The 17,033-nt window shown below is 42.8% G+C and overlaps 1 protein-coding gene across 1 annotated transcript in view; it reads left to right on the top strand.

The window, feature by feature from the left end:
- LOC139278634 (diphosphoinositol polyphosphate phosphohydrolase 2-like) overlaps nucleotides 1–15,768 on the top strand; it is an 80,901-nt gene extending 65,133 nt beyond the window's left edge. Inside the window, exon 5 of the mRNA XM_070897641.1 lies at nucleotides 13,615–15,768. Coding sequence (XP_070753742.1) covers nucleotides 13,615–13,817 — 203 coding nt within the window. The 3' untranslated portion in view covers nucleotides 13,818–15,768. The remainder of the gene's footprint in view (nucleotides 1–13,614) is intronic.
- Nucleotides 15,769–17,033: the final 1,265 nt, after the last annotated feature.

Genomic DNA, 17,033 nt, shown 5'->3' with positions numbered 1-17,033 from the left:
TCACATCCACTTAAATATAGATTAGCCTTGCTGTTGCTCAAACCTCAATGTTTATCTTTGGGCATAACCTTTTGGAGACATTTTGAAAAATATTCCTCTCAAATTAGGAGCAACTACTTTTTGGAAATTTTCAAAAACCATCAACAAAGCAGAGCTTCTAAGGCTGATTTTAACACAGTCCCATATTTAAGTGGCCAGAACTTTCAAAATTCATAAAATCCAGCGGGAGATCAAGGTCACTATTTGGCTATGGCTTAGTGTTGAAAGGGGAGGCAACACTGTCCCTGATAGTGACAAATCCTATCTAATGGTTGAATTGGACCATCTTGTCAGGTAGAAAACTCGCAACCTTTGCTATAGTCTTCCCACCCCCGGCCCCTAACATTCAAGGGAGTCACCCTTTTGCGATAGTGCTGTTTTTTTTTTTTTAAAGCGAGTTTCTGCCCGTGAGATGCACATGCTTCTGTTTTCCCAGGTCATGGAAGTACCGTTCAGCCAGAAAACTCGCTGCTTTTTGTTGTCTCCAGAATGATGGGGTTCAGACCCATTCTGGATTTGGGGATTTAGCACTTCTCCACACAGGAAGAGTTCAACATACAATTGCAAATAATTTGGTTAGTGTCAAACAGTCCCCTGGGTACAATCTATGGACCTCCAGATCCTTATTGAAATTTGAGAACCCCATGGAAAATACGTATCGCCTTGGACGTTGATCCAGTAAGGCTCTCCAATTTGACTTTGGTTAGATTGTAGTCTACAGTGTGAAGTGGGCCTTGAAATTCCGAAGGGCTTCCTTATGAATCAAAAGTTCCAGTTACACTTTGTTTTTTATAGGGCTCCATATTCAAATGGGTGTTCACATAATATGGATTTAGCAGTGATAAGTATAGGGATCGAGAGATCTGGCTTAAATGAGTTGCCGCTGCCTTAAGAGATTGTCTCACTGCACGTGGTATCTTGGAAGCTGTGCTGAAATAGCTTCTCCTTTCTGGTACATATAACGCAGGCTTCCTCAAACAATTGGGCTGGAGTAGAGGGAGTGTTTGGGAGCACAAGATGTATTGTTGCTATATGCAAATTTTGGGGATCATTGTGCTGACTAATCTTACAAATTCCTTGAGACTGCTGTTGCCAAGTGTCCCTGGATTTTGGGTCCCAGGTTTTCAAGTAACCAAGTGGGGCTGTTGCTTTCAAATTGTTTGGATACAAACCGTGAATTGATTGGAGCTAGTTGCAGCCTCCTTCACAGGCTAGAGAACACATTATAAAGGGTGGGTCCACATCAATACATTGCTTGCTCGTTTTATGTACCTCACTATGTTGTGTCCATCTTGGCTCTCTGAGGAACAGGGGTATGAAAATCAAATGGCTGAAAAGTGATGAATGGATAAGTCCCTATTCCCATGGTTGGGCAGGAGATGGTATGAAAACCTATGGGGCGGAGAGCAACAGGAATAGAGCTGCCGTACTTGGGTCTGGTGTCTTTGGCAGGGAATGGTAGATCTCGGTGAGAGAAAGGGAAACATAAGAACATAAATAGGAGAAGGCCATACGGCCCCTCGAGCCTGCTCTGCCATTCAATAAGATCATGACTGATCTGATCAAGGACTCAGCTCCACTTCCCTGCCCGCTCTCCATAAGCCCTTATCCCCTTATCGTTTAAGAAACTGTCTATTTCTGTCTTAAATTAATCAATGTCCCAGCTTCCACAGCTGAGGCAGTGAATTCCACAGATTTACAATCCTCTGGGAGAAGAAATTTCTCATCTTAAATAAGCGGCCCCTTATTCTAAGATCATGCCCTCTAGTTTTAGTCTCCCCCATCAGTGGAAACATCCTCTCTGCATCCACCTTGTCAAGCCCCTTCAATATGTTTCAATCAGATCACCTCTCCTTCTTAATTCCAATGAGTAGGGGCCCAACCTACTCGATCTTTCCTCAAAAGTCAATCCCCTCATCTCTGGAATCAACCTTGTGAACCTTCTCTGAACTGCCTCCAAAGCAAGTATATCCTTTTGTAAATATGGAAAACAAAACTGCATGCAGTATTCCAGATGTGGCCTCACCAATACCTTGTATACCTGTAGCAAGACTTCCCTGCTTTTGTACTCCATCCCCTTTTCAATAAAGGCCAAGATACCATTGGCCTTCCTGATCACTTGCTGTACCTGCATACTATCCTTTTGTGTTTCATGCACCAGTATCACCAGGTCCCCCTGTACTGTGGCACTTTGCAATGGAGCTGGAATCCTTGTAGTGGGTCAGATGCAGAGCAACACGGCAGGAAAGGAGAGCATAGGAAAGAATAAAGTATGCAAGAACATAAATGGCTAGGGAATAAATAGTTATAGAACAGGAGCGTAAAAAGATCAAGGTGAGAGGAACTGCTATTAAAAATGAATTAAACTGTCTGTCTCCAGCTCCCCTGATTTATTACAATCGTATTGAGAGGAACCAGACATATGGATTGGAGACGGCTACAGAAAAATCAGGACTGGGAATTAAACATTGCAGGGTATAACAGAAAAGATAGAAGGGGGGAAAAGAGTAGGTGGAGTAGCTAAACTTATTAGGGATAACATATGGCAGCAGAAAAAAGTGACCCAGCTATCAGCAAGACAAAAATAGAATCCATGTGGATAGAGCTAAAAGATAATAAAGGATCAAACCCACTAATGGGGGTAGTCAACAGACCACGAGGTGGAGAAAGAAATATACTAACTAACTAAGGAAATGAGTAAACCTAGAATAATCATGGGGGATTTCAAAGACCCTGATATTAATTGGACAGAAGAGGTAGGTAAAGGGAATGGAGTTCCTACAGTGTGTACAGGACTCCTTTCTAACCCAATATGTAAAAAGTCCAAGGGAGGATTCACTATTGGATCTAGTAATGGGAAATAACCCAGAGCAGATAAGAGAAGTAAAAGTAGGGGAACATCTAGGCAATAATGACTATAATATAATACCCATTAAGATAATTGAGAAGGACCCAAGTATGAAGACCACCAAGATAATAGATTGGAGAAAAACTGAGTTTGAGGGGCTGAAAATAGAACTTGGGAAAATAAAATGAACAGCAATGAGAAACATTTAAAATGGTGTTCGAGTCCAGGAAAAATATATTCTGCTTTTTTTTAAAAAAAAAAACAAATACCCTGGATGGATAAAGCCATAAGGGAAAAATTAAGGGTAAGGAACGAGGCATACATTAAGTACATGGACAGCAGTCCGAGAGGTGGGAGTTCGTGGAGTCGGGAGGCCTATAAAGGCCAGCCGGTGCAGCTTCAGCGAGAGGCAAAAAAGTAGAAAGAAATTGAAAGGTGATATAGCCAAGGGGGTAAGTGATTGGTGAGTAGCGCTTTTTTCTTTTCAATATCAGTAAGTAACCTTTAGCATTGTTGCCAATTTAAGTGTATCTAAGGGTTAAGTCATGGCAGGACAGCTTGGACACGTGTTATGCTCCTCCTGTACTACATGGAAAGTCGGACGCTTCCGGTGTCCCTAACAACTACGTGTGCGGGAAGTGCATCCGCCTGCAGCTCCTGACTGACCGCATTGCGGCACTGGAGCTGTGGATGAATGAACTCTGGAGCATCCACGATGTTGAGAATGACGTGAATAGCGAGTTGGTCTCACCGTAGGTAAAGGGTACACAGCCAGATAGTAAATGGGTGACCAACAGGAAGAGCAGTGCAAGGAAGGTAATGCAGGGGCCCCCTGCAAAACAGATGCACCGCTTTGGGTACTCTTGAGGGGGATGACTCATCAGGGGAGAGCAGCAGCAGCCAAGTTCCTGGCACCGTGGGTGGCTCTGCTGCACAGGAGGGCAGGGAAAAGAGCGGGAGAGCTATAGTGATAGGGGATTCGATTGTAAGGGGAATAGATAGGCATTTCTGCGGCCGCAACCGAGACTCCAGGATGGTATGTTGCCTCCCTGATGCAAGGGTCAATGACTGGAGTTCAGAAGAATGAGAGGGGACCTCATAGAAACGTTTAAAATTCTGACGGGGTTAGACAGGTTAGATGCAGGAAGAATGTTCCCAATGTTGGGGAAGTCCAGAACCAGGGGACACAGTCTAAGGATAAGGGGGAAGCCATTTAGGACTGAGATGAGGAGGAATTTCTTCACCCAGAGAATGGTGAACCTGTGGAATTCTCTACCACAGAAAGTTGTTGAGGCCAATTCACTAAATATATTCAAATAGGAGTTAGATGAAGTCCTTACTACTAGGGGAATCAAGGGGTATGGTGAGAAAGCAGGAATGGGGTACTGAAGTTGCATGTTCAGCCATGAACTCATTGAATGGCGGTGCAGGCTCGAAGGGCCGAATGGCCTACTCCTGCACCTATTTTCTATATTTCTATGTTTCTATGTCTCGGAGTGGGTGCAGGACATTCTGAAAAGGGAGGGTGAACAGCCAGTTATCGTGGTGCATATAGGTCCCAACAATATAGGTTAAGAAATGGGATGAGGTCCCATAAGATGAATTTAGGGAGCTAGGAGCAACATTTTAAAAAGTAGGACCTCAAAAGTAGTAATCTCAGGATTGCTACCAATGCCACGTGCTAGTCAGAGTAGGAATCGCAGGATAGCTCAGATGAATTCGTGGCTTGAGGAGTGGTTCAAAAGGGAGGGATTCAAATTCCTGGGACATTGCAACCGGTTCTGGGGGAGGTGGGACCAGTACAAACCGGACGGTCAGCACCTGGGCAGGACCGGAACCAATGTCCTAGGGGGAGTGTTTGCTAGTGCTGTTGGGGAGGAGTTAAACTAATTTGGCAGGGGGGTGGGAACCTATGCAGGGAGACGGAGGGAAATAAAATGGAGTCAGAAGCAAAAGACAGAAAGGAGATGAGTAAAAGTGGAGGGCAGAGAAACCCAAGGCAAAAAACAAAAAGGGCCACATTACAGAAAAATCCTAAAGGGGCAAAGTGTGTTAAAAAGACAAGTCTGAAGGCTCTGTGCCTCAATACGAGGCGTATTCGGAATAAGGTGGATCAATTAACTGCGCAGATGGCAGTTAACGGATATGATGTGATTGGCATCATGGAGACATGGCTCCAGGGGGACCAAGGCTGGGAACTCAACATTTAGGAAAGATAGACAGAAAGGAAAAGGAGGCGGGATGGCGTTGCAGGTTAAAGAGGAAATCAATGCAATTGTAAGGAAGGACATTAGCTTGGATGATGTGGAATCTGTATGGGTGGAGCTAGGGAATATCAAAGGGCAGAAATGCGAGTGGGAGTTGTGTACAGGCCACCTAGTGGTAGTGAGGTTGGGGACAGCATCAAACAAGAAATAAGGGAGGTGTGCAATAAAGGTACAGCAGTAATCATGCGTGACTTTAATCTACATATTGATTGGACTAACCTAACTGGTAGCAATGTGGTGGAGGAGGATTTCCTGGAGTGTATTAGGGATGGTTTTCTAGACCAATATGTCGAGGAACCAACCAGAGAACTGGCCATCCTAGACTGGGCGATGTGTAATGAGAAGGGACTAATTAGCAATCTTGTTGTGCGAGGCCCTTTGGGGAAGTGTGACCATAATATGGTAGAATTCCTTTATTAAGATGGAGAGTGACGCAGTTAATTCGGGAACTAGGGTCCTGAACTTGAGGAAAGATAAATTCGGTATGAGGCGTGAATTGGCTAGAATAGACTGGCAAAGGATACTTAAAGGGTTGACGGTGGATAAGCAATGGCAAACATTTAAAGATCACATGGATGAACTTCAGCAATTGTACATCCCTGTCTGGAGTAAAAATAAAACTGGGAAAGTGGCTCAACCATGGCTGACAAAGGAAATTAAGGATAGTGTTAAATCCAAGGAAGAGGCATATAAATTGGCAAAAAGCAACAAACCTGAGGACTGGGAGAAATTTACAATTCAACAGAGGGGGAAAATAGAGTACGAGAGGAAGCTAGCAGAGAACATAAAAACTGACTGCAAAAGCTTCTTTAAATATGTGAAGAGAAAAAGATTAGTGAAGACAAACTTAGGTCCCTTGCTGTCGGATTCAGGTGAATTTATAATGGGGAACAAAGAAATGGCAGACCAATTGAACCAATACTTTGGTTCTGTCTTCACGAAGGAAGACACAAATAACCTTCCGAATGTACTAGGTGACAGTGGGTCTAGTGAGAAGGAGGAACTGAAGGATATCCTTGTTCGGTGGGAAATTGATGGGATTGAAGGCCTATAAATCCCTGGGGCCTGATAGTCTGCATCCCAGAGTACTTAAGGAAGTGGCCCTAGAAATAGTGAATGTGTAGGTGATCATTTTCCAACAGTCTATTGACTCCGGATCAGTTCCTATGGACTGGAGGGTAGCTAATGTAACACCACTTTTTAAAAAAAGGAGGGAGAGAGAAAACAGGTAGTTATAGACTGGTTAGCGTGACATCAGTAGTGGGGAAAATGTTCGAATGAATTATTATGGATGAAATAGCAGCGCATTTGGAAAGCAGTGACGGGATCGGACCAAGTCAGCATGGATTTATGAAAGGGAAATCATGCTTGACGAATCTTTTGGAATTTTTTGAGGATGTAACTAGCGGAGTGGACAAGGAAGAACCAGTGGATGTGGTGTATTTGGACTTTCAAAAGGCTTTTGACAAGGTCCCGTACAAGAGATTGGTGTGCAAAATCAAAGCGCATGGTATTGGGGGTAATTACTGACGTGGATAGAGAATTGGTTGGCAGACAGGAAGCAGAGAGTCGGGATAAACGAGTCCTTTTCAGAATGGCAGGCAGTGACTAGCGGAGTGCCGCAGGGCTCAGTGCTGGGACCACAGCTCTTTACAATATACATTAACGATTTAGATGAAGGAATTGAGTGTAATATATCCAAGTTTGCGGATGACACTAAACTGGGTGGCGGTGTGAGCTGTGAAGAGGACGCTAAGAGGCTGCAGGGTGACTTGGTTAGGTGAGTGGGCAAATGCATGGCAGATACAGTATAATGTGGATAAATGTGAGGTTATCCATTTTGGGGGCAAAAACACGAAGGCAGAATATTATCTGAATTGCGGCAGATTAGGAAATCTGGGTAGTCATGGTTCATCAGTCACTGAAAGTGGGCATGCAGGTACAGCAGGCAGTAAAGAAGGCAAATGGTATGTTGGCCTTCATAGCTAGGGGATTTGAGTATAGGAGCAGGGAGGTCATACTTCAGTTGTACAGGGCCTTAGTGAGGCCTCACCTGGAATATTGTGTTCAGTTTTGGTCTCCTAATCTGAGGAAGGACTTCTTGCTATTGAGGGAGTACACCGACGGTTCACCAGACTGATTCCAGGGATGGCTGGACTGTCATATGAGGAGAGACTGGATCAACTGGGCCTTTATTCACTGGAGTTTAGAAGGATGAGAGGGGATCTCATAGAAACGTATAAGATTCTGACGGGACTGGACTGGTTAGATGCGGGAAGAATGTTCCCAATGTTGGGGAAGTCCAGAATCAAGGGACACAGTCTTCGGATAAGGGGTGGCCATTTAGGACTGGGATGAGAAGAAACTTCTTCATTCCGATGTTAACCTGTGGAATTCCCTGCTGCAGAGAGTTGTTGCCAGTTAATTGGATATATTCAAGAGGGAGTTAGATATGGCCGTTACGGCTAAGGGGATCAAGGGGTATGGAGAAAAAGCAGGAAAGGGGTACTGAGGAATGATCAGCCATGATTTTATTGAATGACTGTGCAGGCTCGAAGGGCCGAATGGCCTACTCCTGCACCTATTTTCTATGTTTCTATGAGAGCATGATGGAGAATACGAAGAGATTGGGAGAGAAATCAAAACAATTAGGATGACAAAGAGGAACTAGAAATGAAAAGAACATTAAGCAAAATAGTACATTTTTACAGGCAAAAAGTAAGGTTGGGATGCGAATTGGATCACTTGGGGATGGACAGGATAATACCAGAAATATTAAATTATTTTGCTTCAGTATTTACCAGGGAAATAAAACGGGTGGGCATGACATTGGATGATGAGATTAGTAATAAATGCATTTAAAATAGAGGGGATATATTAAATAAACTCATCAAACTCAGGATAAAACTCCTGGTCCGGATGGAATACATCCACACAATTTAAAAGAATCTAGTGATTACTACACATTTAATAATTAATTTGAAAAAGGTGTAGTGCCAGAGGACTAGCAAAAGCTAATGTAATACCTAATTTTAAGAAGGGAGATAGATCATGTCCAGGGAACTGTAGACCAGTCAGCTTAACATTGGTGGTAAGAAAAATAATGGAATCCCTAATAGAACTACATCTAGAAACCAAAAATACAGGTGCAACCTCCCAAATCCGGACATCGTGCTGATTGGTGGAGAGGTTGTCCAAAATTTGGAAAATGTTCTGAAATCCGGACCCCTCTTTTTAAGCAGCGTGCACGGTTTTTAATCGGCGCATTACAAAATAGTATTCTGAAAACTGGCCATTTTTTCTTAGACTCAGTGCTCAGCATGTTCGACCAATACAGAACAGCTAGAGTCATTAAGCCGGACTATACTGCAAGAGATCTAAAATAAGTCAGTGAAATTTTATTACCTGTACACGGTATCTCTTTAATTACAAGGACATCCAGTAGTATTACAGGGTTTAAGATATCCATTGTTTGTGTAGGCTTCTCAGAAGCATCTCTATTTAAGCTGTCCGTACACAGCGATTTAAATCAGAAAATACAGGCCCTGTACAGCGTACACAGAAGTTGGTCGAAGGATTTCTAATTTCTGTTCTGAAATCCGGAAATACCTGAACCTCGGCTCAGGCGTTTATGGATTCGGGACGTCGGAAATATGTTCCGAAATACCCAACATCCAGAATGGCCTTTATCCCGAGGTTTCTGGATTTGGGAGGTTGTACCTGTATAATAATGAATAGTCAGCATGAATTTCAAAAGGGAAAGTCTTGCTTGACCAAACTCAACATTGGATTTTTTTTGAAGGGATGAGCGTAGACAAGAGTAATGCAGTAGAGGTAACTTATCTAGATTTTTCAAAAGACCTTCGATAAGATACCACAATAGATTAATGAATAAGATCAGAGACTGCAGAGTCAGGGGACAAGTAGCAGAATGGATAGCTAGCTGGCTTCAAGATAGAGAGTAGGGGTGGAGGGGTAGCTATTCAGAGTGACTAAGTGGTGATCCATAAGGATCAGTGCTGGGACCGCTGTTCACAATTTTATAACTATTTAGACTTTGGAATCAAACACAGTTTCTAAATTTGCAAATGACTTCAAATTGGGATGGATCGTCAATACTGAGGAAGACTGCAACAAATTACAGGAGGACATTAATAAACTTGCAGGATGGGTATATAATTGGCAGATGAATTTCAACAGATAAATGAGGTCCTACATTTTGGTAGGAACAATAGGGAGGTCACTTATTATTTGGATGTGAGCCTGGGTGGAGTAGAGGAGCAAAGGAATCGGAGTATAAATACATAAATCACAAAGTAGTGACACTGATTAAACAAGGCCATTAAAAGCAAACCAAGCACTGGGGTTTATTTCTCGAGGGATAGAATTGAAAAGTAGTGAAGTTATGCTAAACCTGTATCGAGCCTTGTTAAACCACACTTGGCGTACTGTGTACAATTCTGGTCGCCATATTATAAAATACGTAGAGGTACTGGAGAATGTGCAGAGAAGATTTGCAAGGATGTTACCAGAAATGTAAGGGTATACTCATCAGGAAAGGATGAACCGGCTGGGGGTGTCTTTTTTTTCTCGGAGAAGGCTGAGGGGTGACCTAATAGAGGTCTTTAATATTGCAAGGTTTTGATAGAGTAGATAGTGTGTTTCCACTTGTGGGGAAGAGCATATCTAGAGGCCATCAATATAAACTAGTCACCAAGAAATCCAATAGGGAATTCAGAAGAAACTTCTTTACCCAGGGAATGGTGAGAATATGGAACTTGCTGCCATACGGAGTGGTTGAAGCGAATAGTATAGATGCATTTAAGGGGAGGCTGGTCAAGCATATGAGGGAGAAAGGAATAGAGGGTTATGCTGATGGTTAGCTGAGGAAAGACTGGGGAGGAGGCTCGAGTGGAGCATAAACGGCGGCATGGGCTGGTTGGGTTGAATGGCCTGTCTCTGTGCCATATATCCTATGTAATGTCTGAGTTTCACAGATAAAAATGTGAGGCTATCAATTGAATTTATTTAACAAGATGAACAAATGATCACACACTTCCATCAGAATTTCTGTTTAGCTCCGAGGGGAAAATGAATGTATCCAATCTAAATGCTGACAAAATCCCTGTATAAAATAACTTGTACACGTATGGATTTTCTTGTATTTCCTCCCACTACAGGAGCTGTGCTAGTTTGAACAATAGTTCTTGGAAATTTCCACATGCCGTCTCAGACTCAAAACAGTTACAGCTCCTTAATTATCCTTAAATTACCAGAACTTCCTCGATTAGAATAACAGCCCACTGGCTGTCATGCACATAACTGAACAAATAAGCCTGTGACAATAGCATGGCTCTTTCCGTCAAGTTCTATAGGCAACCAATGACTCTCAACTTTTGTACATAGTTCAGTTTGGGACAAAATTCGGACACTAGCTTTAAAAAAAAAAACCTTGTGTTTAGTGACTGAATTAAAGGAACCTTAAGTTAAAACCAGACATAAAGGAAAGTTGGCCTTATCTCTGGAGATGGGGTGGGTGTTAGGATTAGAGGGGTAGAGGTTTTGCTTGTTATACAGAGCCTTCGTCAATACTTCTTGGTGTATTGTGTTTAGTTCTAGGCACCACCCATCAGAAAGCTATATTGACCTTGGAGTGGGAGCAGTGCACATTCAACAGAATGATACCAGACGCTAAAGATTATGAGGATAAACTTGGCTTGTATTTTTGAGTTTATAAGATTTGAGGGGTGATTTGATCAAGGTGTTTAAAATGTGAAGAATTTGATAGAATAGATAGGATGAAACAATTTCTTCTGATGGGGAGTCGAGCGAGGGGCAATCTGGATGCACTTTTCCCCAAAGGGTAGTGGGAATCTGTAACACTCTTTTTCCCCCCCACCCCCCAAAAGACTCTGGACGCTGGGGGCGATTTGAGCTTTCAGACTAAGATGGATTTTTGTTGGGCAAGAGTTTCAAGGGATATGGAGCAAAGGCAGGTCAGTGGAGTTGAGGTACAGATCGGCCAGAATCTAATGGAATGATGGAACAGGCTTGTGGGGCTGAGTGGCCTCCTCCTGTTCCTATATAACTTGATTTTTGTCATTCAGGTGCAGTCATTCCTTAAAGTTGAACCTGCGCATAAGCTTTCTTTAAGCCAGTCCATTGTTCTCGTTCTTGCCTCGTATTGATTAGTGATGTATTAATGGCTAGTGCGCTCAGTTTCTATTTTAACGTCCTGGTTTGCAGTTTGAATGTTTGCTGTTTTCATTTACTGGAAGTCTTTATCTACTGCTATAAGCATTGTTCTGACCTGAGGGAAGTAACTGTCTGAGGCTATGAATGACCCAGCAGATTCATGGGGTGGGAAGGGGATCCTAGATGTGCACTTTTTTTTCGAGGGACAATATTTGATATTTTCCCTTATTTGAACCCCCTTGACCATTGGGACGAGGGGCGTTTCTGATAAATCTGCAGGTAATTCATTAAACAACATAGTTGCAGAGTTTTTTTTGTATCTACCATTTTAATTTGAGCGAGTCATATAGAAGGCTACTGATTTGTGGCTTTCATGGGTGGGAAAATCGAGTAATGGAATTTGATCTCCACAGCAGTTAATGCTCCCAGAAACCCATGTAATGAAAACACAATTTAACTTATTCAGTCACCGTTGACGAGAGGTCCTGGTTGTGCACCTTTTTTGAAGTCTACCTTTGTAACCAGTGTGTTGGCTCCTCCTAATTGGTGTATTGCCACTTGGGGCATGCGCTATGACAATGTGTGATTACGCTTGGCAGGTTTGCATGGTGGGCCCTCAATTCTGGTGTGGGGTAATTATTTGAGGTTATTCTGGAGTGTCTCCATGGATCAGTATTCCAGGCACCAAATGGTGTCCCTTCTCATAGAATGATACAGCACAGAGGAGGCCATCGTGCCTATGCCAGCTCTTTGGTGAAGCTAATCAATTAATCCCACTCACCTCTTTCCCCACAGCCCTGTAAATCTTTTCCCTTCAAGTATTTATCCAATTCTCTTTTTTGAATGTTACTATTGATTCTGCTTCCATCAGCTTTTCAGACAGTGCATTTCAGATCATAACTCACTTTTTCTCTGGTTCTTTTGCCAATTACCTTAAATCTGTGTCCCCTGGTTCCTGACCCTTCTGCCACTGGAAACGAAGAGAAACTATGAAAACCGTTCATGATTTTTGAACACCTATCAAATCTTTCAACCTTCTCTGCTCAGGATAAAAACCCCAGCTTCTCCAGTTTTCACATAACTGAAGTCCCTCATACCTGGTACCATTCTCGTGAACGATCTGCCATGATATTGAATGGTGGTGCAGGCTCGAAGGGCTGAATGGCCTGCTCCTGCACCTATTTTCTATGTTTCTAAATCTCTTCACCCTTTCCAAAGCCTTAACATCCTAAAGTGTGGTACCCAGAATTGAACACACTACTCCAGCTGAGGCCTAACCAGTAATTTATAATTCCCGTATTGTACAGTCCAATCAGCTGCGAACTCAGAGTGGAAGCAAGTCTTCCTCGATTTCGAGGGACTGCCGATGATGATTTTATAAACGTTTAGTGTAACTTCCTTGCTCTTGTACTCTATTCCTCTGTTAATAACACTAAGGATCCCATATACTTTTTTAACCGCCTTCTCAACTTGTCCTGCCACCTTCAAAGATTTGCGTACGTACACCCCCAGGTCTGAGTTCCAGCACCCCCTTTTTAAAATGGTACCGTTTAGTTTATATTGCCTCTTCATTTTTTCTACCAAATGTATCACTTCACACTTCTGTGTTTAACTTTCCTCTGGTACGTGTCTGCCCATTTCACCAGTCTGTTACGATCCTCATTGTTTACTATATTTCCGAGTTTCATGTCATTTGCAATCTTTGAAATGATGCCCTGTATCATCATAGTCCCTCTGAATTGATTTATAAAAAAAAAAAAGTCCTTGGGTGGCTGAACAGTCCAATATGAGAACCACAGTCCCTGTCACAGGTGGGACAGACAGCCGTTGAGGGTAACGGAGGGTGGGACTGGTTTTGCCGCACGCTCTTTCCGCTGCCTGCGCTTGGTTTCTGCATGCTCTCGGCGATGAGACTCGAACACCCTCAAAACCTCCTTAATGAATTACAACATTCCCACCAACAGCTGGGAGTCCCTAGCCAAAGACCGCCCCGAAGTGCCCTGTATACACAAGTCATGAATATACATCAAAAGGGACAGTGGTCCGAGTACCAATCCCTTGGAGAAGACCATTCTATACCTCCAAGTCTGGACAGCAACCATTCGCCACTACTGCTTTCTGTCCCTTAGCCAATTTTCTATCCATGCTGCCACTGTGTTGTGGGCTTTAATTTTGCTAACCAGTTTTTTTTCATACTTTTTGAAAGTCCTTATGGTCAGGATCATTATCAGAACAAGTTGAATTGACATACTTTTGCTTTTACAGGAAGGAAAAGAGAATGGTTTACAGTTGAAGATGCTATCAAGGTTTTGCAGCGTCATAAACCGGTACATGCCGAGTACTTGGAAAAGCTGAAGCTGGGCAGCTCGAGCACGAATGGAAACTCTGTGGTCTCCACACTTGCTGACACAGCTACTTTGTACGTGACCTCTTCCCAAACTTCAGGGATGTCATCTGACCTCAGATGAAATGGACATTCACATGTGGCCTTTCTGCTCATGTGCAGTCAATTAGGAAATTGCATTCTGCTTTCGAAAGCAGAATGATCTAGTTTAGATTGTATATGTATAAATACTTTTGCATGAATACTTGCAGTGTTGATATGAAACTTTTTATGATGTAAAATAGTGTTGAAAACCAAAGCCATACATTGATTTATGTTAGACATGCCTTGCAGGCTACTAAATGTTTTAAGATTGCATTATATAGAAGGGTATATTTAATCCTGTTTCAATTTTACCATGCATAGCATGCCACAGATGTGAAAATGACTTTCTACATTGGTGTTTTACAATGGTAATGTGGTATCTGATTGTTTCCACTTCAATTAAATTCTAAAACCTTTAGAACACTTGAGACATCCTATTAGAAAGTCTGATTGCTCAAAACTTAATTTCAAAATTTAAATCTTGAGAAATGAATTGCCCCTTTTTTTGAATTGTTTGGGTAACTGATTCGAAGTCTTTTTCTTTCAAAATTGATAATTTTTTGGTTATGTATCATTAATTAAAATGTGCTTGTGTTCCTGATTTTAAAATGATCTGATGCAGCAATGTGCTTTCATCTCAAACTTTCACTGGCCTGCAGTGGCTAAATCTGGATCTCCTCCCCCACCACGATGAGTAATCTAAAACACTCAAATTCCATCGCCAATTAAAACAGCTGCCAATTTGGTGTGGTTTTTGTTCCTTTGATTTTTCCTTTTCCCTCTTACTTTTCTCTGAATTCATCTTTTTGTTCACACTCCTTCCATCTCTAATCAGATGTTCTGATACCCAAGTTGCCCTACATTGTTTGGACAACATCTCTTGCTCTGTAGCTGGAGTTTCCAAATATACCAGACTCCCTCAAAAACAACTGCTGGTCTGGAGGTCCAGAGCTGAATGGTAGGGTATCTACTTGTACTGCCTGTGCAAAATTGAACAGTTTCCCTCAAAATGTTGGTACTTTGAACACTTAAACAATTCCCTTTCATGTGTTGCCTGAATCTGTATTTCTTTTCACATGTTTTGTTTGCAAGTTTCTGTTTGATATATTTGTACCTTGCTTGATTGAGGTGGTGGTCTATTTTAAATGAAGTAGCACTCCAGGGGACTGTAGTCTTGTGACTGCCCATTAGACTGGGATGGTATAGGGCAGCTCAGCAGGATTTGGGAGCAATTTTTTTTTCCTTATGTTTTAAAACCGCCATTATAAAGACTTCTGCAATTCTTTTCTTCTTTCTGTGGGCAGGAGTTGGATGTTGCTGTGCGTCTGTGTTCGACGATTACAGGTGGGTCAGAATCCAGCCCTGGCCAATCGGGTTCTCTCTCTGCTGCCGGCAAGAGTCCCACGTGAAATGAGTGGAGCGTCTCGACTGGTTTCTAGTTGAATAAAAGGCCACAGTACAAAATGGTGTCTCGGCAATATCTCCCTGCCCATTGCCAATGTGCAGCCTGCTTCATTGGAAGGTGCTCCTCAAAGCTTAAAGGATGCTGGGGATTTGTAAACCTAGTTGTAGCATTGGTCTCTTTTTTTTTTAATTACATATGTGAAGAATGGAAGTGTTCCATTCTACCTTTTTTAAACTCCTGCTCTGTGGCCTCTAACCCCACCTTGGTCAACAAGGATTTTTTTTTTTAAATGTGTGGTTAAATTACAATATTGAGATTGAAGGCAGTAGCCTAAAGACTTCTGGGAATGAACCTGCCTTATCCAGTCACAGCCTGCTGTATGAGTATTCAATATTGCTTCATTTCATTACAGTGCCCTCACTATATACTGGTCTCTAGTTGCATTTATAGAGACCCATCACCTTCATTAAAAGCTTTCTGTGCGGTCCCAAAGACACCATTCGAGAGAGTCTACTGTATTTGATTTTAAAAAAATCATTTTCTTAATGAGACTAATAGTCTTGAATAAAACTGAATTTTGAACAAAGTGTGTTCTACCACTTGCTTCTGTTGATGGCTTGGTTTCCCCACCCCCCTCCCAAATATAGTCAAGATACGAATAAAATATGAAAAGTTTGGTTGGGTCATCATAGGCAGTCCCTCTGAATCAAGGAAGTCTTGCTTCCACTCTTAAAATGAGTCCTTGGGTAGCTGTACAGTCCAATACAAGAGCCACAGTCCTTGTCACAGGTGGGACAGATAGTCGTTGAGGGAAAGGGAGGGTAGGATAAGTTTGCCGCACACACACTCTGCTGCCTGCGCTTGTTTTCTGCATGCTCTCAGCGATGAAACTCTATGCTCAGTGTCCTCCTGGATGCACTTCCTCCACTTGGGTCGGTGTTTGGCCAGGGACTCCCAGATGTTAGTGGGGATGTTGCACTTTATCAAGGAGGCTTTGAGGATGTCCTTGTAATGTTTCCTCTGCCCACCTTTGGCTTATTTGCCGTGAAGGAGTTGTGAGTAGAACGCTTGCTTTGGGAGTCTCGTGTCTGGCATGCGGACAATGTGGCCCGCCCAACGGAGCTGATAAAGTGTGGTCAGTGCTTCAATGCTGGGGATGTTGGCCTGGGTACAGATTTGAGATGGGAGGGAAAACGCATGGAGAGAGTTTGTGCAGATACATAGAGAACCTTTTTTGTTTCTGCCATTAATGTCGTCGCTGTTTACTTTGTGTCTGTGCTGCCACACTTTGTTTGAAGGGCCTTGTTTACACTCCATTGAAAAAATAAACCAGCATTATGAACCCTCCTTGCAAACTACTGCCATATCTCCAACCTCCCTTTCCTCTCAAGTCCTTGACTGTTGTCTCCCAAATCTGTGCCCATTGTTCCCGCAATTCCATGTTTGAATCCCTCCAATCGGGTTTCCAGCCCCACCACAGTACTGAAATGGCCCTTATCAATGTCTCATGACTTTTTGTGACCGACAAGCTCTCCCTGCTCATCCTTCTGACCTGCCTGCAGCTTTTGACACAGATGAGCATACCACCATCCTCCACCTCTCCTGTCATCCAGCTGGGTGGGACTGCACTCGCCTGGTTCCATTCTTGTGTATCAAATCATAGCCAGAGAATCTCCTGCAACGGCTTCTCTTCCCACTCTCTCTCCATTGCCCCCAGGATCGATCCTTGCATCCCTTCTATTTCTTATCTACATGTTGCCCCTCGACGATAATCATCCAACACTACATCAGGTTCCACATGTATGCTGACAACACTCTGTTCTATCTCCACCATCTCTTGACCTCTCCACT

This window comes from Pristiophorus japonicus, chromosome 13 (assembly GCF_044704955.1).
Source record: "Pristiophorus japonicus isolate sPriJap1 chromosome 13, sPriJap1.hap1, whole genome shotgun sequence".
Classification (NCBI taxonomy): domain Eukaryota; kingdom Metazoa; phylum Chordata; class Chondrichthyes; family Pristiophoridae; genus Pristiophorus; species Pristiophorus japonicus.
This window is presented reverse-complemented; position numbering and strand designations above follow the sequence as displayed.